A 19,403-nucleotide genomic window follows, 5' to 3' on the forward strand; every position below is an offset into this window, starting at 1 on the left:
TTTCAATTGCTGAGCTTTTCTAGACAAATGCTACAGCATCTTTATGATGCTCTTTACATTATTGCAGTGGAAATTTACTTAAATAATGTAAATTTAAAGTAATGTCTCCCTCCAAAATCAATTCATAAAAAGATTATCAGCCTCCTATAAATGCAAATTATTGTCCTCGGTGGAATTTCGACCAGACCTTTATCACCTGCATCAAAGATGATGTGAATACAAACACAATTGACAGTGCAATCCCTAGACATAAATATTCAGGTAATGTGTCCAGTGGTGCTTCCTTCCAGGTAAGTGTGCATAGGCTAGATGACTGTATGCCATGTACCCATGTATGTTGGGGTCCAAGATGGAACAAAGACGGGATATAAATTTAATAAAAAATAATAATTAAGGAATTTAAGAATTGATTAAAAAAAAAGAAATCAAAGGTGCACTTCAGAGGGGAAAGTTCACTTCGCTCTTGAACGTTTTCCAAGTAAGTTTCATTTTCTAAACTTTCTTCTTCTTCTCTTCAAGGTAAAAAGAAAACTTCCTTGCAAGGGGAGGAAAAGGAGGGCCAAATGAAGGCATGCTCCAAGCTTCTGCAAAAACCAAGAAATTTCCTGTATAAGGAACTGAAAATACTCAGATCACACCGCTTTCAGCTCTGAAAACAGAAGGAAAATCTGCTTCCCTTTCAGATGACATTATTCTGCTGAAACTCTTGAGAGAGGCTAAAAGCATCTGTACTTATTTTCCCAGAGACTTTTTTTATGAAAAGTCAATAATTAAGCAAATTGCTTAACACTTGATTCCAGTTTCTGCATATCTGGAGTTAAAAGTGTTTTACTCCATAAATTTTCATGCTGCATTTTTTAAAAGAAAGTCAGAATGAGATCCTTTAAAAAAAATTCAGACCTAGAATCAGGTATTGCCCACCCTTTTTGCAAGAAAAAATAGAAGCTTACTGAAAGAATTTTAATCCAAGACACAAGGAAAATACCTGAATTCTCATCTGCTTTCCTTTTGGAGACTCCTATGTATAATTCTTTCCAGCTAAATAAGATGTACAGATTTTGGTTCCTGCTATGAAAAGTCACATAGTGACAATTTTTATACATGTTGCTTTCTGACTTTTTATCTGAGTGGGAGACTAATCACTTGATTGATTTGCAAGTAGACATTTCATCTTTTTTTAATTTCCCTCTCCATTTTAGTTTAATATAATTTGCAATAAATGTACATATTGTTGGTTGTTTTATAAAAACATCACTTTTAAGTGGGTTTACTCCTGTGGTTCTGTTGGAATATTCTAAATTTAATGGAGTAAAGGCAGCCCAGCATTTGATTTTATAATGTTTGTCACCAGATTTTTATTATTGATGTAAAATATCAATTTTTAAAAATAGTTGGACTTTTGGCAGCTTTGTAAGGAACGTTGGAAATGTTTAGGATTGCTCTCAATTTTAAGCATTGTGCTGATTGAAAGTAAGTCTGTTTTACGTTTTTGTCTTCCTGTCCAAGCTCATTTTTTAATGTTTAATTTTAGAAGACTTGCATCAATATTGATTTCTTCCCTGGCATTGTTCAGCATACAGTGTACACTTTTAATGTACACATGATCATATTTAAGTTTGTTGCATAAAATAAATGCTTCTAGGTGTCATATGGTATCATTTTTCTCCCCAGAAAAGTATAATTTCTACTTTGCCTCAGTTCTGCATGGCATCTCTGTATCTGTGTAGGACCAATGAATTTCCTGCTGCCTAAGCGCTGATGTCAACACATAAGATTTTGACACTTTGGGAAAGTGTGTGTTCTCCAGTGGACCAGATAGTAGTGTAAAATACCGTATTTTTTGCTCTATAAGACTCACTTTTTCCCTCCTAAAAAGTAAGGGGAAATGTGTGTGCGTCTTATGGAGCGAATGCAGGCTGAGCAGCTATCCCAGAAGCCAGAACAGCAAGAGGGATCGCTGCGCAGCGATCCCTCTTGCTGTTCTGGCTTCTGGGATTCAGAATATTTTTTTCTTGGCGCATCTTATGGTCTGGTGCGTCTTATAGAGCAAAAAAATGGTACTTATACCCTGGATTTCATAGATTAAAAAGAACAAAATAGGCAACAAACAGCTAATCAAGCATAAGAAATAGAAAGAGTTTGCATTGTGAACAGAACCTCTGGTCATAGTTTTCACAACAAGATGACTTGCAGAAAGCAAAGAGCATTCCAGTATTGCACATAACACCTCTAAGAACCCTAAAATACCAGGGAGACGAGAACTTGCAGATGGTATAATCCAAAATACATTTACTAAGGTATGTAGCCAAGGAGATTTCCCAAGTCTATTTGAGGGGAATTGTGGTTTTTGATCTGCTAAATCAAAATCGGCCTTACTGTAAGGTCATAGAATACAATTTCTTGAATTTCTGAATTTTGCATTTTGTCACCTTTTAATATTTAGCGCTGATCAGAGGAGCGTAGCAAGTATCTCTACACCAGTGTTTAATTTGGGACAGAGGCTATGAATATAGTCATTAGTGAATGTGTTCTTGCAAGACATGTACTGTACAGTGGTACCTCGGGTTACATACTCTTCAGGTTACTGACTCCGCTAACCCAGAAATAGTACCTTGGGTTAATAACTTTGCTTCAGGATGAGAACAGAAATCGTGCTCTGGCGGCGCGGCAGCAGCAGCAGAAGGCCCCATTAGCTAAAGTGGTGCTTCAGGTTAAGAACAGTTTCAGGTTAAGAACGGACCTCCAGAACGAATTAAGTACTTAACCCGAGGTACCACTGTACTTGAAGGGGTTTGTACCATCATCGGGTGGGCTTTTTTAAATGATGGATTACATCTAGGAGATGCTAGAGGTCACTAAAACATTAGTGTTCTACATTAAATTTTGAGTTTGAGCTTAGCATGGGTGATCAATCCAAACCTGCCTTCTGTAATACCATGCCCTCCAGAAGTTTTAGGGTCTAACTCCCACCAACCCCTGCTAGCTAACGGTTAGGGATTATGGGAGTTATAGTCCAAAACATTGGAGGGCACCAGGTTTGACAAACCTGATCTGAGCTTTCTTAATACCCCAGTGCAGATGCAGAGGAAAGAACTTCAGAGCTACCTAAATATACTGTTTCTTAATCTGTCAGGATGCTACCAGTCCAGTGTGTGTAGATCTAAGTCTACCACCGTTTTGATTAACCAATTTTACTTTCTTCCAGATGTCATGGACCACCTCCAGGTGTGCTCCATGGTGCTTTCCCTATGTACAGAAGAGACACCTAAGGACACTTCCAGCAAGGGTCTGGAGTCTGCCTTGAAAAACAGCTTGTGGGTTTTGTGTGGATGGACATCTGTCATGGATGCTTTAGTTGAGAGTCCTGCATTTGCAGGGGTTGGACACAGGACTCCAGGTGGGATCTGACCAGGGCAGAAAAGAGCAGGACTATCACTTCCCTTATCAACTTCTGTTGATGCAGCCTAGAATAGCAGTAGCCTTTTTTTGTTGTTGCATCACTCTGTTGACTCATGTTAAGCTAGTGGTTCACCAAGACCTCTGGAACCTTTTCACATGTACAGTGGTACCTCGGGGTACAGACGCTTCAGGTTACAGACTCCGCTAACCCAGAAATAGTACCTCGGGTTAAGAAATTTGCTTCAGGATGAGAACAGAAATCGTGCTCTGGCAGCAGCGGGAGGCCCCATTAGCTAAAGTGGTGCTTCAGGTTAAGAACAGTTTCAGGTTAAGAACGGACCTACAAAACGAATTAAGTTCTTAACCCAAGGTACCACTGTACTGAGGACTTGACTATGAGCATTATTCCTTTCGGAAAGTTCATTCTGAAAATGCGCTGGGGACGACACACAGCTGTGTCTGCAAGGAGGATCTATAAGCTTGGAGCGTGATCCTCTAACCCAGACCCATTGTAGTTGAAGAGATGGTGCTTTATGCTCTCTTACAGCGAAAGTTACATTGATTTTCCACACGGCATAGCTGTTGGTGCTTCCATTCTTCTTCTGCTGCTATCGTACTCACAGATGAGTTAGATGTGGGAGAAAATCGTCCATTTCTCTTTCCAAAATTTCAGGCGGTTTCCTTGGGGGAAGACCTAGAGATGTGGCGGCTGTATGTGTGCGCTGCTGTTGCATTTTGAACTTTGTGCCAAGTAACTCAAGGAAGGCATAGCTCATCACTTGCTACCCTGGGCTGCTTTGAGAGGAACAGAGAGAGATTTGAAAAAGATACCTGCAGGCAGCCATGTGAGCAACCAGAGAGTTGTGTGCATCCTAGACTCAACTTTTTTGCCTCAGCCGATGCTGCCTCTTGGCAAAACTATTAGAATGTTCAATCAGTTGTGATTCAGTTGCTCCCAATAAGCCAACCTAGTATTGTTTCTCAGTGCCTCAAAGGATCCAGCATGCCCCTTTTATTCACAACAGCAACTTTAACATAAACCTAAAGATTAAGAATATTCTGTCCCCACCCCTAAGTGTTTTGGCACATCTGCCTCAGCAATAGGCACATGGAGAAGGGGTAGTTTAGGGCTGCCAGGATATGAAAGCTCTATTATTGTGGATTAGGGAATGTGTGTGTTACCCAAGGCTCAGCATACTGGCCACAATATGGAAGGTTCCGTATCTACTTTGGGAGGAAGTTCCTTCTTTTAGCTGTTTGGGCTGGGGAGAAGAATGCCTACTCTGCAGCAGAAAAATGCAAGTTAGGCTGGTAGAAGTAATCTCACAAGATCCAATACGCCTTCCCCTGAGCAGATTCCCAGTAAGAAAATTCCTAGGTTTTTGGCCACAAAGGCAACAAGTAGTGAGAACAAAGGAGCTTACTAATGCTGCAAGGAACACTCAAGTAGCAATGACTCAGCCACCCGTTCATTTAAAAAAGTTTTTAACAAAGCATAAACACAACTGGTTGATTTGCACACATACCTATGTCTGCTCCATAAAATCCAACTTGCTGGTCTATGGGTCATCACTCTTGTAACATAATGAGACCATTATATCACACTTAAATAGTGGTGCATCATCTCCTGTTCTGGAGAGATTTATTACCACAAAGTAAAATGGAAAGCATTTTCAGGGAAACATGCATTTATTGTTAAGCATTTGCAGTGGAAATCAACATTTTTAAAGTGTATTTATTATTATTTTTTTAGAAAAATGGCATACAAAAGTGTTGCGTGGCTTTTATTCTCAAGAGACGCAAACACCAACGTTGCATTGCAGCCCGCTCACTCACAATGAAATGTCCAGTTGAAAGCTTCCTACAAATAGCCTTTGTCATCTTGATTGGGAAGAAAAACCAAACCAAAAAAACCTCCCACCCCCACAACATAAATTGAAATGGAAAACGGCAACAGCTCAGCAAGGATCTTTGACAGTACCACTTTTTTGAAAGGGGAGGTCCTCTCTAAAAAACAATGTAAAGCACCACAATGCAAATTTTATTAATGGGCTCCTATAGTACTGTTGGGTTTTGTTGGCATGATTCTGAATGGTTATTTCAAACTAGTAGATTCTTCCCATCGCAGAGGGACTAACCAGAAAGCAGCACTGTCATACAATACACAGCTTGCAAGCTTTCATCCTTTAGGGAACGGGGTCACGAGTTTATTACAGTAAAACAAAAAAAATATAAGCAGGTTGGGGCATTTAATAGCTCCAAGTAGAAGAGTAGGCCAGTTAAGTATGGCACTTAAAAAACCCAAAAACCTGAAGGTTGGGTTATGTATTGAAAACCCCCAAATCACTTTGGGATCATTGGTCTAACAAGGATGTAGCTGTACAGAGTGAATACTGCAGCTCTAATCACGATGGCTGCTACTTCTGCAACTGTAATGTTTTTCCTATGCTTATATTCATGCAACTAAGCCTTGTTTAGATAAGTCTTTGATTGAGACATTTTCCCTTCGACCATGATTTTTGCAGTTAACTGTGCTAAGCTTCCCAGACTGCCAATCATGCATTTGGGTACCCAATAAAACTCAAAATCTGACAGTGGTAACCATTTATGAGCCTATCAAAATGTCCGTGACGGAAGCACGGTTCTTATCCGAACAATGACTGCAAAAGCCACCAAAACGTTTTAAAAATAAAAGCCCAGTGTCATTGCCATCATTTAAGTTGTAAAATATAAGAAAGCAAACGACAGGGAAGGCAAGGTGCACATTCCACAATGTCTAACTCTTCTATTGAACAAGTTTTGAGTTTGCATAGTTTACTCACTTTGCAACCATTTGGTTTATTTGAAAACAAAGTTGCTTTCAACCAGAGTTTCTCCTTTTAGACAGATTGCTGAGGCTTGGACCTCAGATATCCCTCTCCAAAGATATCATAAAATATCATTTAATTACATTTATAGAAGTGCCTGACTGGTCAAAATGTTCCAAAATCAATGTTTGAGGTAAAATGCTGCTTAACCGCCTTTTTTTACAGCACATGTCACCAGGAATACAAATTGTTTTGTACTTTGTCACTTTTTAATGGCAGCTCAGTATAGGAACAAAAGCATGGACTTGGCTTTTTAAAAACCCAATTAGTTGTGTGGAGTGTTTTTGGCACTTACAATGATTTGTTGAGACCCCTGGCAATGGGAAGGGCATCTCTTCACTCTTGCCTCCATGGGAAGAGCAGTCAATAGTTATAATCTCGGCACTCAACAGAGAGAAACCAGTTCCAACCCTCTGGATTTGTTAAAAATCTACGGATTGCTTAACAGTTCCCAGAAACAGGTTATTGCATGATCAGCATCCATTGTGTAGGTGAACTGTGCAGCAATTCTTCCACCATAACTGGCACAGCTCACAATAACTGCAAGGCTGCCTATTATTTTTAGAGTAATGAGAAGTGAAAAATGATACGCTGAATAATTAAAGACCAGCAAATTAAGATTGTGCTGGGTAGCAGTTTGCATTTACTCAGCTCAATGGCCTACCAAGCCGTGCACACATACCTTTAGAAACTGAGTCCCAGCTGGCATCAATGTAAGTTAAGGATTCTTGCTCAATTCTTGAGAAAACTTCCTCTTGGGTGCAGTGACAAAACAACTGTCATTACACTAGAACCATGAAGGGAAAACCTAGCACCTATATGAATCCTTCCACCAATACCAAGAGTTTCATGTAGCCAAGGGGAAGAGTCCTAGCTATTATGTTTAGCGTAAGCTTTTTCTCCTGTGTTCAAACTTTTTCTACTCATTTAACACAATCACAGAAAGCTTCCATAGAATGATTAATATGATCTAGATGGAAAAGCAGAAGACATTTCATTCCATCTAACCACTTCCACGATCTTTCCTTTAATAATTTGCAAAGAACAAGGGAAAATGTAATCTATCAGCCATTTTTACACAATTACCACCAGGGTAAAACAAAGCTGTAGATGAACTCGTCAAAATATAGACCATTAAAAAAAAATTACAAACACAAAATGGCAGGTTGCCAGGGTTCTGCTGGCCCTGGCTACTATTTAACAAAAACTTTGTTGAGCAGCAGCAACTTGTTAAAAAAAAAATATATATATCAAGGAAAAAACAAAAATCACATTTCCTTTGGCATCTGAAAGTGATTTACAGGACTGCAAGAAAAACCATACAATCACTGAATGCATAAATAGGATGTGAAGAGATCAACAGTGTTCTGCATTGCACAGATACAAACTACAATTTATTTTTCTGTGTCCTAGTAACTTGAATCTATAGGCAGCTTAAGACATATGTACTGCAGAAAATGATTCTGCATTAGTTAGGTTCTCATCTCTTCCATTTCTCTACTTCACATTAGATGCTTAACAGTTATGCAACATGGCTGATTAGCAAAAGTGGTGATGCAGCTTCTTTAATTAAAAAATGGACTGATTTAAACTTTCCTATCTACAGTACAGAAGAGTTGGGCGCAGGAATGGGAAAATAACCTTGCAGAATTCTACGTTGACACTGCATTTTGCTCAAAAGCAATTCCTGATGCAGTTCTGTAATGATATTACAACTTGCAACAAAGGTATAAAAACTAATGATTTGGAGATTTTAGATCTCTGAATGAATAGAAAGTATGACTGTATGTACATTTGTTTTAGCAGGTACTTCTACTCGCATTCAATATATTTACAGTAAAAAAAACAACAATCCAAGACTTTCAAGTGTCAACTGGGGGAAATGTGCACAAGAGGGACTTTAGAGGTTTACAAGCAACCCCTACCTAAAACAATGTCCAAAGTAAAAACTAGGAAGCTTTTGCCCCCAAACTGATTGCATCACAGCAAATACTAGAAAAAAGAGGTGGCATTCTCAGTGTTAACAGAGAACCAGTTCTTCTCGGCAAATTCGTTCTATCCAGAATTTATTGAAAGAGGTTTGATTTCTGCATAAGAAACAAAAGAGCAGCTCCACTTGCTTGTGCTATGTCCAGATATACCAAACCTTTTATACAATTGTGTAGAAATTACAATGGTTGAAACACTTTTACTGGTTATTCAAAATAGACCACTTGGAAGTGGGAAACTAGGCTACTTTAAATGGCACATACCCACAAATTCTGGAGGTTCTAGTGTGTTATTTTAGTGTGCAGTTGGGGGGGGGAGAGGGAGGTAAAGAAGAAATGGAGGATTGCTACTCCTTAAGAGGTGAAAACATTTCCGAGTAGGCTGTCATTTTGATCTACGAGCACATTTGGAAAGTCTTAGGGAAAAGTTACAAGAATGAATACTCAAGTACTTCAAACAGTGCTCTGTTCAGTTTACCCTACTTTTTTTCTTTTTAAAGTGTCTATGTAAAGTACAAGCATGCAAATATAAGGTCCACAGGCACGTAGGATCCATGTTAAAAAAAACACAGGTAAGGTAGGCTGGGATGAGTGACATCAATGACTGATGATGATGGACACAATCAGATGTGTTCTGAATAAATTCTTAAAAGTCAAAATCCTGATGCAAATTCCTTCTAGTCTTGGGTCACACTGCTAAGACTAAAGTAGGCATGTTCTCCCCCATTGTTTTAGCCAAGCTCAAGGAATTTACAATATTTAGTAAGAAAAAATTAAAGTATTTCCCCCTTTTTTTTAAATTTACACAGACGTTTAATTAGCTTTATTTACAGAGCAGGTTTTTTGTTTTTTTTTCAGTCTCCAATAATGCCTAGATAGCATCAGGCAAGAATGCCAGTTTTGAAAGAGAATCTATATAGAAACCTAAAAATAAGAGATGGTGAGGCTCCTCAAGAAAGGGCAAGCTGGGCTACAGAAGCAGTTCTCTGCACATGGCTCAGTTACTCAGAAGTAGTTCTGTTGCTGTCTCTACATCCCATGATTTTGATGACAAGGCCACTATTACTGCATTCTGCAAAGACAAAAAGAAAAAGAAAAAAGACTCAAGTCAGTGTGTGCACCTGTTCTTTATGTAAACCCAATTGCAGCACAAGCCTGAAGGAAACTTTACACGTCAGTTTGACCATGGCGAAATTAAAGTCAGCTACTTAACAGAAAATCAGGTGTTAAACGGATTTCCTTGAGCTTCAGAAGTAGTGAAAAAGCTGTTAATCAAGGCATAATACAAAGATAATCTAACAGAAGCTTCTACCCAAGTAAGCAAAGAGTATCTTACACAAGGCAGGCCTTGTAACCAAAGTTCTGTTGCTGCGTACGGAAGGACAGACATGTTGTGGTTTATCACTTTCATAAGAGGCACCAATACTCACCCTATCAAAGCCCATAGCACAAAGGTTTTCTATCTTTTTGGTGTATTCTGGACTAGAAACTGGTGCTCCAGCATACACGTGTGCCCAAAGTCGAGCTGTCTGTTTAAACATTTCTGGATTTTGTTTGTACTATAGCAAAAAGGAAAAAAATTAAGTCATACAACTGTCCAAATTCAAGAATTTTTGCATTCAGACTGCACTGTCTGGCTTACTTTGGCATCCAATCTGGGATATACATGCCTAACGGTCTGTGATGTTTTGTCGCTGAATAATTGCAATTGATGAATAAATATACCTTAGGACTCCAAAGCACCACAGGTAGGCAAGAACACAGTGCAACTGCCTTTCTACAATAAATTTATTGCTTACAGAAGCTCTTATTCAAAGCAGAATTGGTTAGAATTAAAAACAATGAAGATGATTGCCAATGGTGCAACAGTGACAATGCTTCTTTCCTCTTCATACAGAGACCTTTCAAATAAGACAATATTCCTGCCAGCCACTTTTATATAGCTAGTGTGTGCATGTGTGTCCTTTGATTTTATAAATTTGATTCAGTAACTCTACGAATAACATGAAAACTTTTGTATACATCTATTGAAGAGCTATAACAACCAGCTGGCGTCACTCTGGTTGAAGGAACCAAAAATTGATGCCTATGATACAAGCACCATGTCCCCTTTTGTAGCCAGGCTGAGAGCTGGTAACTGGCCCAATGCCGGAAGTGAGCAAAAACAATTGTCAGTTAATTTAAAATATAAAACCAGACATGCACAGAATATTTTCTTTTTATTTATCAAGGTAGGCAAAATGTTTGTGCAGTGTCACAACTCTCAGCAAAACATACTCCCAAGTATTAGTAGTAGTAGTAGCAATAATAATAATAATAATAATAATAATAATAATAATAATAATAATAATAATAATAATAAAATTCACAAAAGTTTATGCTATAATAGGTCCTATTTTAGGAACTGCACCAATTCTGCATTTTCGAGTTCTCAGAGAGCAAATAACTATTTCACTAGCCTGTGTCCTACAGATTTAATTAAAACTCAGAATTTGAGAGCTGTCAGTGTACTTTTGAAGAGAGAAAAGCATTATGAATAGAGAGAACCAGAGTTTTCCTAAGCATCATACCTGATTTGCCACTACTGCATCCTGGGGGTCGTCAGGTTCCGCAGCTGCCAAGAGTGCTTGCAGTGATAACAACACTGTCCTAAGAGTCATTGCTGCAGCCCTAGAATAAATTAGAAATAATAAAATTCACATTATTATCCACACACAAAAATCTGATTGCAATGCCTTTAGAATAATTTCAACTCTGTTATTTAAAATCATCTTTCCCTGCCATGCATTAATTGTACCACTCAAGCAGAGGAGAATGCCTGGGTTACTCATTTGCCACAGTTTGCATCAATCACACTAATTAATTGACATTAAGGCTAAAATTATGGCCAAGTTCTCACTGGGATGATAAACCTGTGTCTGAGCTATACCACTTCAGCCTTCAGGTTGAGGGCTCATATGAGCGAATGTGCCCTTGTGTGTGAGAAAGAGACAGACAGCACATTCCCCACATTAAAAAAAACAACAACAACTTGGGTTGAATCCTTCCTGATACCTAATTTTCAACCACATGAGCCCCATATTCAGTCTGAATTGTTATATTTCAGGCACAGGTCTAATGCCCCAAAGAGAGCAAATCCTAAATCTACAGCTATTCTATCTGTCCGCTAATGTTTACAACCAAACTGTGTAAAAGCACTTTGGAGATCCTTAAAGCTATGGTGTTCCCCAGTAGTGATGTATGGAACTGAGAGCTGGACCATAAAGAAGGCTGATCGCCTAAAAATTGATGCTTTTGAATTATGGTGCTGGAGGAGACTCTTGAGAGTCCCATGGATGGCAAGAAGATCAAACTTATCCATTCTGAAGGAAATCAGCCTTGAGTGCTCACTGGAAGGACAAATCCTGAAGCTGAGGCTCCAATATTTTGGCCACCTCATGAGAAGAGAAGACTCCCTGGAAAAGACCCTGATGTTGGGAAAGATGGAGGGCACAAGGAGAAGGGGACGACAGAGGACGAGATGGCTGGACAGTGTTCTTGAAGCTACAAACATGAGTCTGACCAAACTGCAGGAGGCAGTGGAAGACAGGAGTGCCTGGCGTGCTCTGGTCCATGGGGTCACGAAGAGTCGGACACGACTAAACAACAACAACAATGTCTCAACTAACAGAAGAGGGGAGGCAATTTTTACCAGTTCCTCCCTGCGGTCCCCACTGTGCCCTGAGTGTTGACTCCAGAGAGTTGGGGGACCCTCCAGAACAGAGCCGAAGATCACACGGGGGATCTAGCCTCCAATTCCTGTTCTTACTAAGAAACAGAAAAGTCTAAAAAGCAGTAAAAACTCAGCGATCACCTAAGGCTAACACTGCTGTACGGAGCACTCCTAATCGGAAAAGTCATCCAGTTTTCTAAATTTCTAAGTAAAAATAGCTCAGTGGTTTAATGAAGGGGAGCAGTCACACATTTGCACCCCTTTCATGCTTCCCTCATTCATTTCCTCCTTTTTGCTAACCAGTTTGCCGTTCAAATCATCCAACTATGACAGACCAGAAACCATGGTTTGGATGTAGGCACTAACCATAGTGTGTCAATTCAGATGTCACAGCAAACTATGGTTAACAAAAACCAAGAGGTGCATTAAAAAAGATGTAGGGGGGCATTCTAAACTGTCAAACCATGGTATAGAATTACTCAGTGGTCTAAGTTTAAAGTAAAGCAATATAAATTAGGAAACATATTTCTAATTCCTATGAAAAATATAAGTAGAGGATGAAAATGATCTTTCCATCCATTGTGTTTCATCCATCCAACTGCCCTGTGATCTTCAGATGAACAGTGGTTTACTCATTAAATCAATAATCCATTGTCAATAACTTCACTCAACAAACAATAATTCAGTTTTACTACATTTGTAAATAGACGATTGTCCAATTATCTGGAGGATCTACAGGAACTTAATGCACAACATTACCATTGATCTTTTAGGATATCCAAGCAAATAGCCCCAGTGACTGAGCTAATATTAGGATGCCATATTTTTGTGATAAACCGCACCTAGAATATGAAACAAAAAATTCTATTAAATTAGCTGCTAAGTATTCAAGACAACCTCTACATATTTTAATGGGCAAACCTCCAACTGTTTTCACAAATGGCAATATATGGTGATAAATGTAAACCTGAGTTCCACCACAGCAGAATGCAGGTGGGGGCTCACATGACTGGATGCTTTGCCACATGAAAAAATATTCCTCCATAATATTGATGACCAAGATTTCTGAGATAAAAACCACCTAAATATGATAGTTTTGTACATATTGGAATGCAGTGTTTCTTCTGGCATGGAGAGCATTTTCTTGGGTGAGCCCCCACAGCAATCTGATGTGATACCTCTTAGCAGACTAGTTTAAAAAATGACCTTATAAAAAAGCAGACAGATGACAGAGAAATCCATCCCTTTGTTACCTGCCTGCTTGGAATTCCTGGTTATCTATGGCTACCAAGTGAGTTGATAAACACAAGGAATGAAGATGCATCCTTAAAGCAATTTTCAGAAGGGTAACTGTGTTTGTCTGTTGTAGCGAAACCAAAGAGTCTTGTGACACCCTGAAGCTTAAAAAATATGTGTAATATTTCTATTATACTAAAACATATATATTAATAAATATTATATATACAATTCAACCTAGATCTAACAGTTACTGCCTTCACATTGGTTTTCAAGCAGAGAGCAATAAGGTGGGGGTGAACAAAGCTGTTCACAACAAGGTTATGTTGAAGGCAGTTTTGTTTTAAAAAGTTCCATCATTGCTTTGCCAGCTGTGTAATATTTTGTGACCAGGGACTATTGACATAAAATGATGAGGGGTGAATGGCTGTTGTTTCTGTGTCGATCCAGAAAGATCTAGGGGGTAACAGCACTGCATAACAAAACACCTACTATACAGAAACATTCTGAAGAATTATTCACGAGAATTTATGCTCACTGTACCTTTGGGGGATTAAATGGATACGTTTCTGGAATTTTTATTTCTAGTTGATATCTTCCTCCTGCAAAAGCCAACACACAAATATTATACACTTTGCCAGCAGTATTTTACCAAAATACTGAATAAGGGAATCAAATGGCATTTTAACTTTTTGTCTTAGCAAAAAAAGTCAACAGCTCATTTACTTTCAGACAGAAGCAATCCTAATAAAAAGACTTGTAGCTTTTACATTCCTATGTGCAACAGATCTTTTTCAACAGCGATTGTACATTTATTCCAACTCACCTTGCATTTCCCTGTCCTTGCTGTCTCCCTATTTTTTATTTAATTGATTTGCTTTATTAACCATGCTGCTTTTCATTCAAACGAACCCCAAAGCAGCTTACAAACAATCAATAACAATGACATGATAGAACTTCACACTACAGACAATAAATAACAATAACATGCTTTTTAAATTCCTGGGGTGGGGAATTTTCCTCTTTATTCTTTGTGAAGCACAATCAGATGCCGCTTTAGAGCCTGTAATAAATCCCGTCAGTTCCCTTATTTTCTTGTTGATTGAGCCACCATCACATGGCATGCTTCACTCATTTCAATGAAGCTGCAGCCCTTGTGAGACCATACGCATAAACAGCAACATAGCAAAACACAAACGACCCATGTTTCCCATGCACATTTTCTTATTCAAAATAACTGGCCTTTTGGAAAGAGAAGATACTAGAGATGGGCATGGTCTCTCAAATCTGCTTTGGATTAACCTGGAAAGTATTTAAGTTCTTCTAGGAAAGAAAGGTAGGGGGCGGATATTTTTTCCTGAGAATCTGAGGTTCAAAAAACAAACCCTCCACCTATACCTGGCTGCACTCCGTGTCCCCAGAAGCCCTCTCTGACACCTTCTCTCCTGGCACAATATCTCCCCTTCTCTGGCAAGCAGAGTTGGTTGAAGCAGCAGCAGCAATGCACAGGGAAAGGGGGATGCAATCACCCTTAGGAAAGCTGCAATTCCTATGGGCTCCAGGCATATGTGTCACTTTTCCACATTCCAGAAAGAGAAGAGGAGGAGGGAGGGAGAAAGGGAAAGGGGAAGGGAAGAGACTATCCTCTCTCGCCTACCAGCATATAGTTGCTAACAGCAGTCAGGGACGGTGGCAAGGCCTCTGGGATGCCCAGACAGAGAGAGAAGCAAAGAATTCTCCAACTCAGATTATGAAAATGCCAGGGACATTAATAAGCTCACCTTGGGGGAATTTTGCCAGCCATTCCAGTTGTTATGAATATTAACTAAAGTGTCTAGTGTGGCCATTTTGTAACATGGAATGAAAAAAACATACACCAATATCGACTAAGACAGGCAAAGGCAAATTGTTAAGGCAAAAGGCAAACTTTTAGGTTAAAGGAAACTCCGTCCCCTCCTTAAGATGAGTCTTGGGGTGCCTTCTGCTCAGTGATTTCACTAGGGAGGGAAGTAGGAACACTGATAAAATTATTTGATGACACCCAATTCTTAACTGCACAAGTTATGCAAAATGAATGGAAAGTTAAGAAGTGTAAGGTCATGCATTTGGGAGCTGTTAACAAACATTTTTGCTCTTGAATGAGAACTCATCAGACATTAAGAAAGATCGAGAAATCTTTGTCAGTGGCAAGAGGACCATGCAGGAAAGTAATGTAACTGCAAAGGCAGCAAACACACATTTGCTTAAAAGGTAGTAAGCACAGTAGTTCAAGTGGAAGAAATGATGTACCCATGACAAGAACACTGTGCCCAATTTTGGATTCCTATGTTTAAGTAGGGCAGATTCAAACTGAAAAGGCAGAACAAACTCTAGACTGAAGGAGCTGCATTTGTGGTGTAAAATGAGACTAGAGGACTGGATAGCGTCCTATAACTATACTAGAAGGCAAGAATGAAGAGAGATAAAAACTTATTAATACATGCAGTTTGGAAATCAATGAATTTGAGTTAGCAGGGTAAGATTCCCAGGAGGCTCTCTAAAATAAACTTGGGAGTGGAGAATCTCAGTTTCAACACACAGTATACAAAAGGTCTCTCATTCTGTGACATAGTGGAATAAGCACTTTCCCACATAACTCGAGGGTCCTGGAATTTGTAATGTAAGCACTGTTCTTCTGGGAGAGATGGCAGCCACATTTGGATTCTATGATAAACTATGGTTTACTGTGACGTGCATGAACCACAGTGAACCTGAGCTTGCATGTTCTTCTTCCCATATGGCCAGAAGGATGACGTCGGAAGATTCTGCTCTTTATTTAGTAAGCCACACCGCACATTCCCATTTTGGTCAAACCAAGGAGCATGGCTTAACATTAACTAAGCTCAGTTTCAAAAACAAGCCAACTTCAAATCATGGGTGATGAAAATGGCTTTTTAAAACAATTGTATTACAGGAAATAATGAGTGGCATCTTCCCTCCCCAATGATGGCAGACATACATCTGCAGAACGGAGAAGCAAGCATTTTTGGGCAATTTCTCATATCCTTACATCCCTCCAAACTGCTCTGGAGGGTCCACAACACCCTGATGCAGATTTGGGGAGGGGTGGGATTTCTTCCCTCCTTGATTCACGGACAGATGCCTGTCATCAGCATCATGTGTCTAAGGTGGTACATATGATGTGTACCACCTTAGACATATGCACGTGTATCTTGCTTCTTTATATATCTATCTTATGCACAAATGTTCTTTAGTGATTCACTACTTACTGAAAGCTCATCTCAGTGAAGGAGGAAACTTGTGGATTTGTTTTTAACAAGTGGAAGCACCCCTGAAAGGTAACAGTCTATACCAGGGGTAGTTAACCTTTTTATACCTACCGCCCACTAATGCATCTTTCTTGATGGTAAAATTTCCTTACCGCCCACCAGTGCTCGATGGAAAGAGGATTCAGCTTGTGCTGTAGAACCCCCTACCGCCCACCTAGAATCCTGAAACGCCCACTAGTGGGTGGTTATGAACCAGGTTGACAATCCCTGGTATACATTAACTCACAGTACTAAATATTTGGTGGTCTCCATATTTTTCAAAAGCCACAGATTGTAATTATTTGTTTCATTCTTAACCTATCACATGGCGCTTTATGTAGCTAACATAAGCAAAAGAGACAGGTCCCGAGAGTACACTTCAACTATTTACATTGTCAACAGATACCCACCGACTGCTTGGAATTAATTTACTACTCTCTGTCAAGAGGGACAAGAGAAGGGGATGGGAGGAAGTGAGCTGAAAGACCTGTCAAGCAGCTGAATTATAACTTTAAGGTCTGAAAACCTGGTCCTTAAAAATGCTTGCACACTCTACTTCCTCTTACTGGGCATTATTCAGTGTCAAATGTTTATGAAAGCAGGGCACTGTATCATTAATATGGAACTCTTAGCCCCCCCCCCCCCCAATTGCACTACTACTTCCAAGGTGTCTGTACAATAAATTATGTTCAGCTAAAAATATTCATGCATTTCAGATCAAACACACAAGTCATTACCAACTCCTGCAAAAGTGCAGCCCAAAGTTTTCTAAAATACTATGTGCACAAACTAGCTTGAACAGATATATGCTACAAACAAAGAAGCAATCTTTATTTATCTTATGTGACTGCACTAAAAAAAATAATAGTTCAATAACAGGCTTCAAAATGGGCCACAATACGATTTCTTATAAACTTTAGCTTCAAGTGATAAGATGTGTAAATGTACTATGGCTTATACAAAAAATATTACTTGCCTTCATATGGTGTGTCCGGAGGTCCTGCTATTTCTCCTCTTAGTTCTGTAAAATTTTCATCTACAAGATCTACTTTAATTTGATTTTTGCTTGTCTTAAAAATAAAAACAGAAAAATTACATTCAGATGCTAATATGTACTGTATTCTCTTTTTTCTTAAATTTATAGAGATAAAAAAACCTGATAGCAGTTTTGCTGTAATAGTCAGTGCATAGTGTCACACTGGAAGCCACATAACCCCAGTATTTAACAATTCCAAGATCATATTTATGTAGTGGTGAAGTATGTTTGGGATTAGACACATTAAGAGCATGGAGCAGGTCCAGCAACATTTTTTAATTAGACTAGGGCTCCAAATCTGCTCATAGTTAAACTGCTTAAATCTCACTCAAGTCAATGGGATTTAAGTAATCTAACTGGGCACAGACATTTTGATATTTAAATTGCCAAGTGACTACTTAGATTATATGCGTACTGCATATTTATTAAACCACAAGAAAGACATTACAAACAATCCAATTAACAATGGGTGGCAGATTTTTATTCTCCATGATCATTAGTTTTCAAACAATGTAAATACATTCCAAAGCAGATTAAAAGCCTAATTCTAAGGCAAAGTTCTAGAGTCTAGACCAGCCTTTCTTAACATATGGGTCCCCATATGTTATTGAACTGCAACTCCCATCATCCCTGACCACTGGTCCTGCTGGCTAGGGAGGATAGGAATTGTAGTCCAACAGTATATGGGGATCCAAGGTTGAGAAAAGCAGGTCTAGAATGATGATGATGTCATTTAATTACAGAGTTAACCAAGAAATATAAATGTGCCAATGACAACTATTGAACTACCACTGGCTTTGAATACACTTGGCAAAAGCAGTCCGTTCCTGTTCAGCCACATCCTCCCACACTCCTAAGAGCATCCATCTCTCTACTATTTTATATATCACTACCAGCAAAGGTGGACGGGAAGGTAGGGAACAGAAAGGAAGCAGGAAAGAAAGAACCTATGGCAAACAGCATACCAATAATCTGATGAGATTAAAGTAAGATTTGTGTTTGAAACATCCATGTGTCTTAAATAAGTACAGCAACCATGAGTATAAGCAAGTTACTTTTAAAAAAGGGTGCCAAGTGTTCTCAGGATTTAACAACTACACACTGCCACAATACCTTTGGGGATCAGTGTACTCTTCTGTAGACTTAAGGGGGTTTAGGAAGAAAATTTGCAAGCAGGATGGTAAAATATGTATTGCTGATCAATTTGATATGTCAAATATCACCAACTAAGCCATGTATTATTGAGCCACAGCCAAATATTATCAGATGTTCCAAGACTATTGTGTAGGAAATGGAAGAGCGCTCTCTCTCTCTCTCTCTCTCTCTCTCTCTCTCTCTAAATATATATATATTTCCATCAATGTGCATAGTGATTTACAGATACAAAAGTCCCTACCCAGATGACTTAGCATACTATCTATAATTTGACACAGGGAGACCACAGAGGAAGTAGAGGCAGGTGGTGCAACCAAGCAATTTTGACCCCAGCCTTAACAGTATTACTTTTGTATGAATTCTGCTCTGAAGAACACAAAATCTCTCCCCATGTTACTCTATGCCTTATTAATTGCTTCTACATTCTTGATACATTACAGAAAAACAAACAAACCCAAAACAGTTTGCCGACCCTGATAAAAAGAAAATAAATATTCTGAGCAAATGCAGTTTCACATTCTAATAGGAATCAGAGAGTTTGATTCTGCTGCAATGATGCTAGACACACTACGAACAAATACCATTTTGCTGTAGAAAAGTTTAATATATGTGATAAGATGTATGAGAATCTGTAAACATGGACATGCGAAACCACCCCAGATTAAAAAATCTTCCTAAACTGGGATAGAAAAGCTAGGAGCC

General features: G+C 39.0%; 2 protein-coding genes across 2 annotated transcripts in view; one reads left to right on the forward strand and one right to left on the reverse strand.

Moving 5' to 3' along the window:
* The window catches only part of PDS5A (PDS5 cohesin associated factor A), a 56,059-nt gene extending 54,411 nt beyond the window's left edge, over positions 1 to 1,648 (forward strand). Inside the window, 2 exon segments of the mRNA XM_081924344.1 lie at positions 520 to 555; positions 557 to 1,648. Coding sequence (XP_081780470.1) covers positions 520 to 555; positions 557 to 613 — 93 coding nt within the window. The 3' untranslated portion in view covers positions 614 to 1,648.
* Positions 1,649 to 8,315: 6,667 nt separating this feature from the next.
* Positions 8,316 to 19,403, reverse strand: part of UBE2K (ubiquitin conjugating enzyme E2 K) — a 28,300-nt gene continuing 17,212 nt past the window's right edge. Inside the window, exons 2-7 of the mRNA XM_081924634.1 lie at positions 17,487 to 17,580; positions 13,746 to 13,804; positions 12,726 to 12,808; positions 10,825 to 10,924; positions 9,685 to 9,813; positions 8,316 to 9,326 (exon numbers count right to left, since the gene is read on the reverse strand). Coding sequence (XP_081780760.1) covers positions 9,252 to 9,326; positions 9,685 to 9,813; positions 10,825 to 10,924; positions 12,726 to 12,808; positions 13,746 to 13,804; positions 17,487 to 17,580 — 540 coding nt within the window. The 3' untranslated portion in view covers positions 8,316 to 9,251. The remainder of the gene's footprint in view (positions 9,327 to 9,684; positions 9,814 to 10,824; positions 10,925 to 12,725; positions 12,809 to 13,745; positions 13,805 to 17,486; positions 17,581 to 19,403) is intronic.

Source organism: Podarcis melisellensis (genome assembly GCF_964234715.1).
Source record: "Podarcis melisellensis genome assembly, chromosome: 9".
NCBI classification, from domain to species: Eukaryota; Metazoa; Chordata; class Lepidosauria; order Squamata; family Lacertidae; genus Podarcis; species Podarcis melisellensis.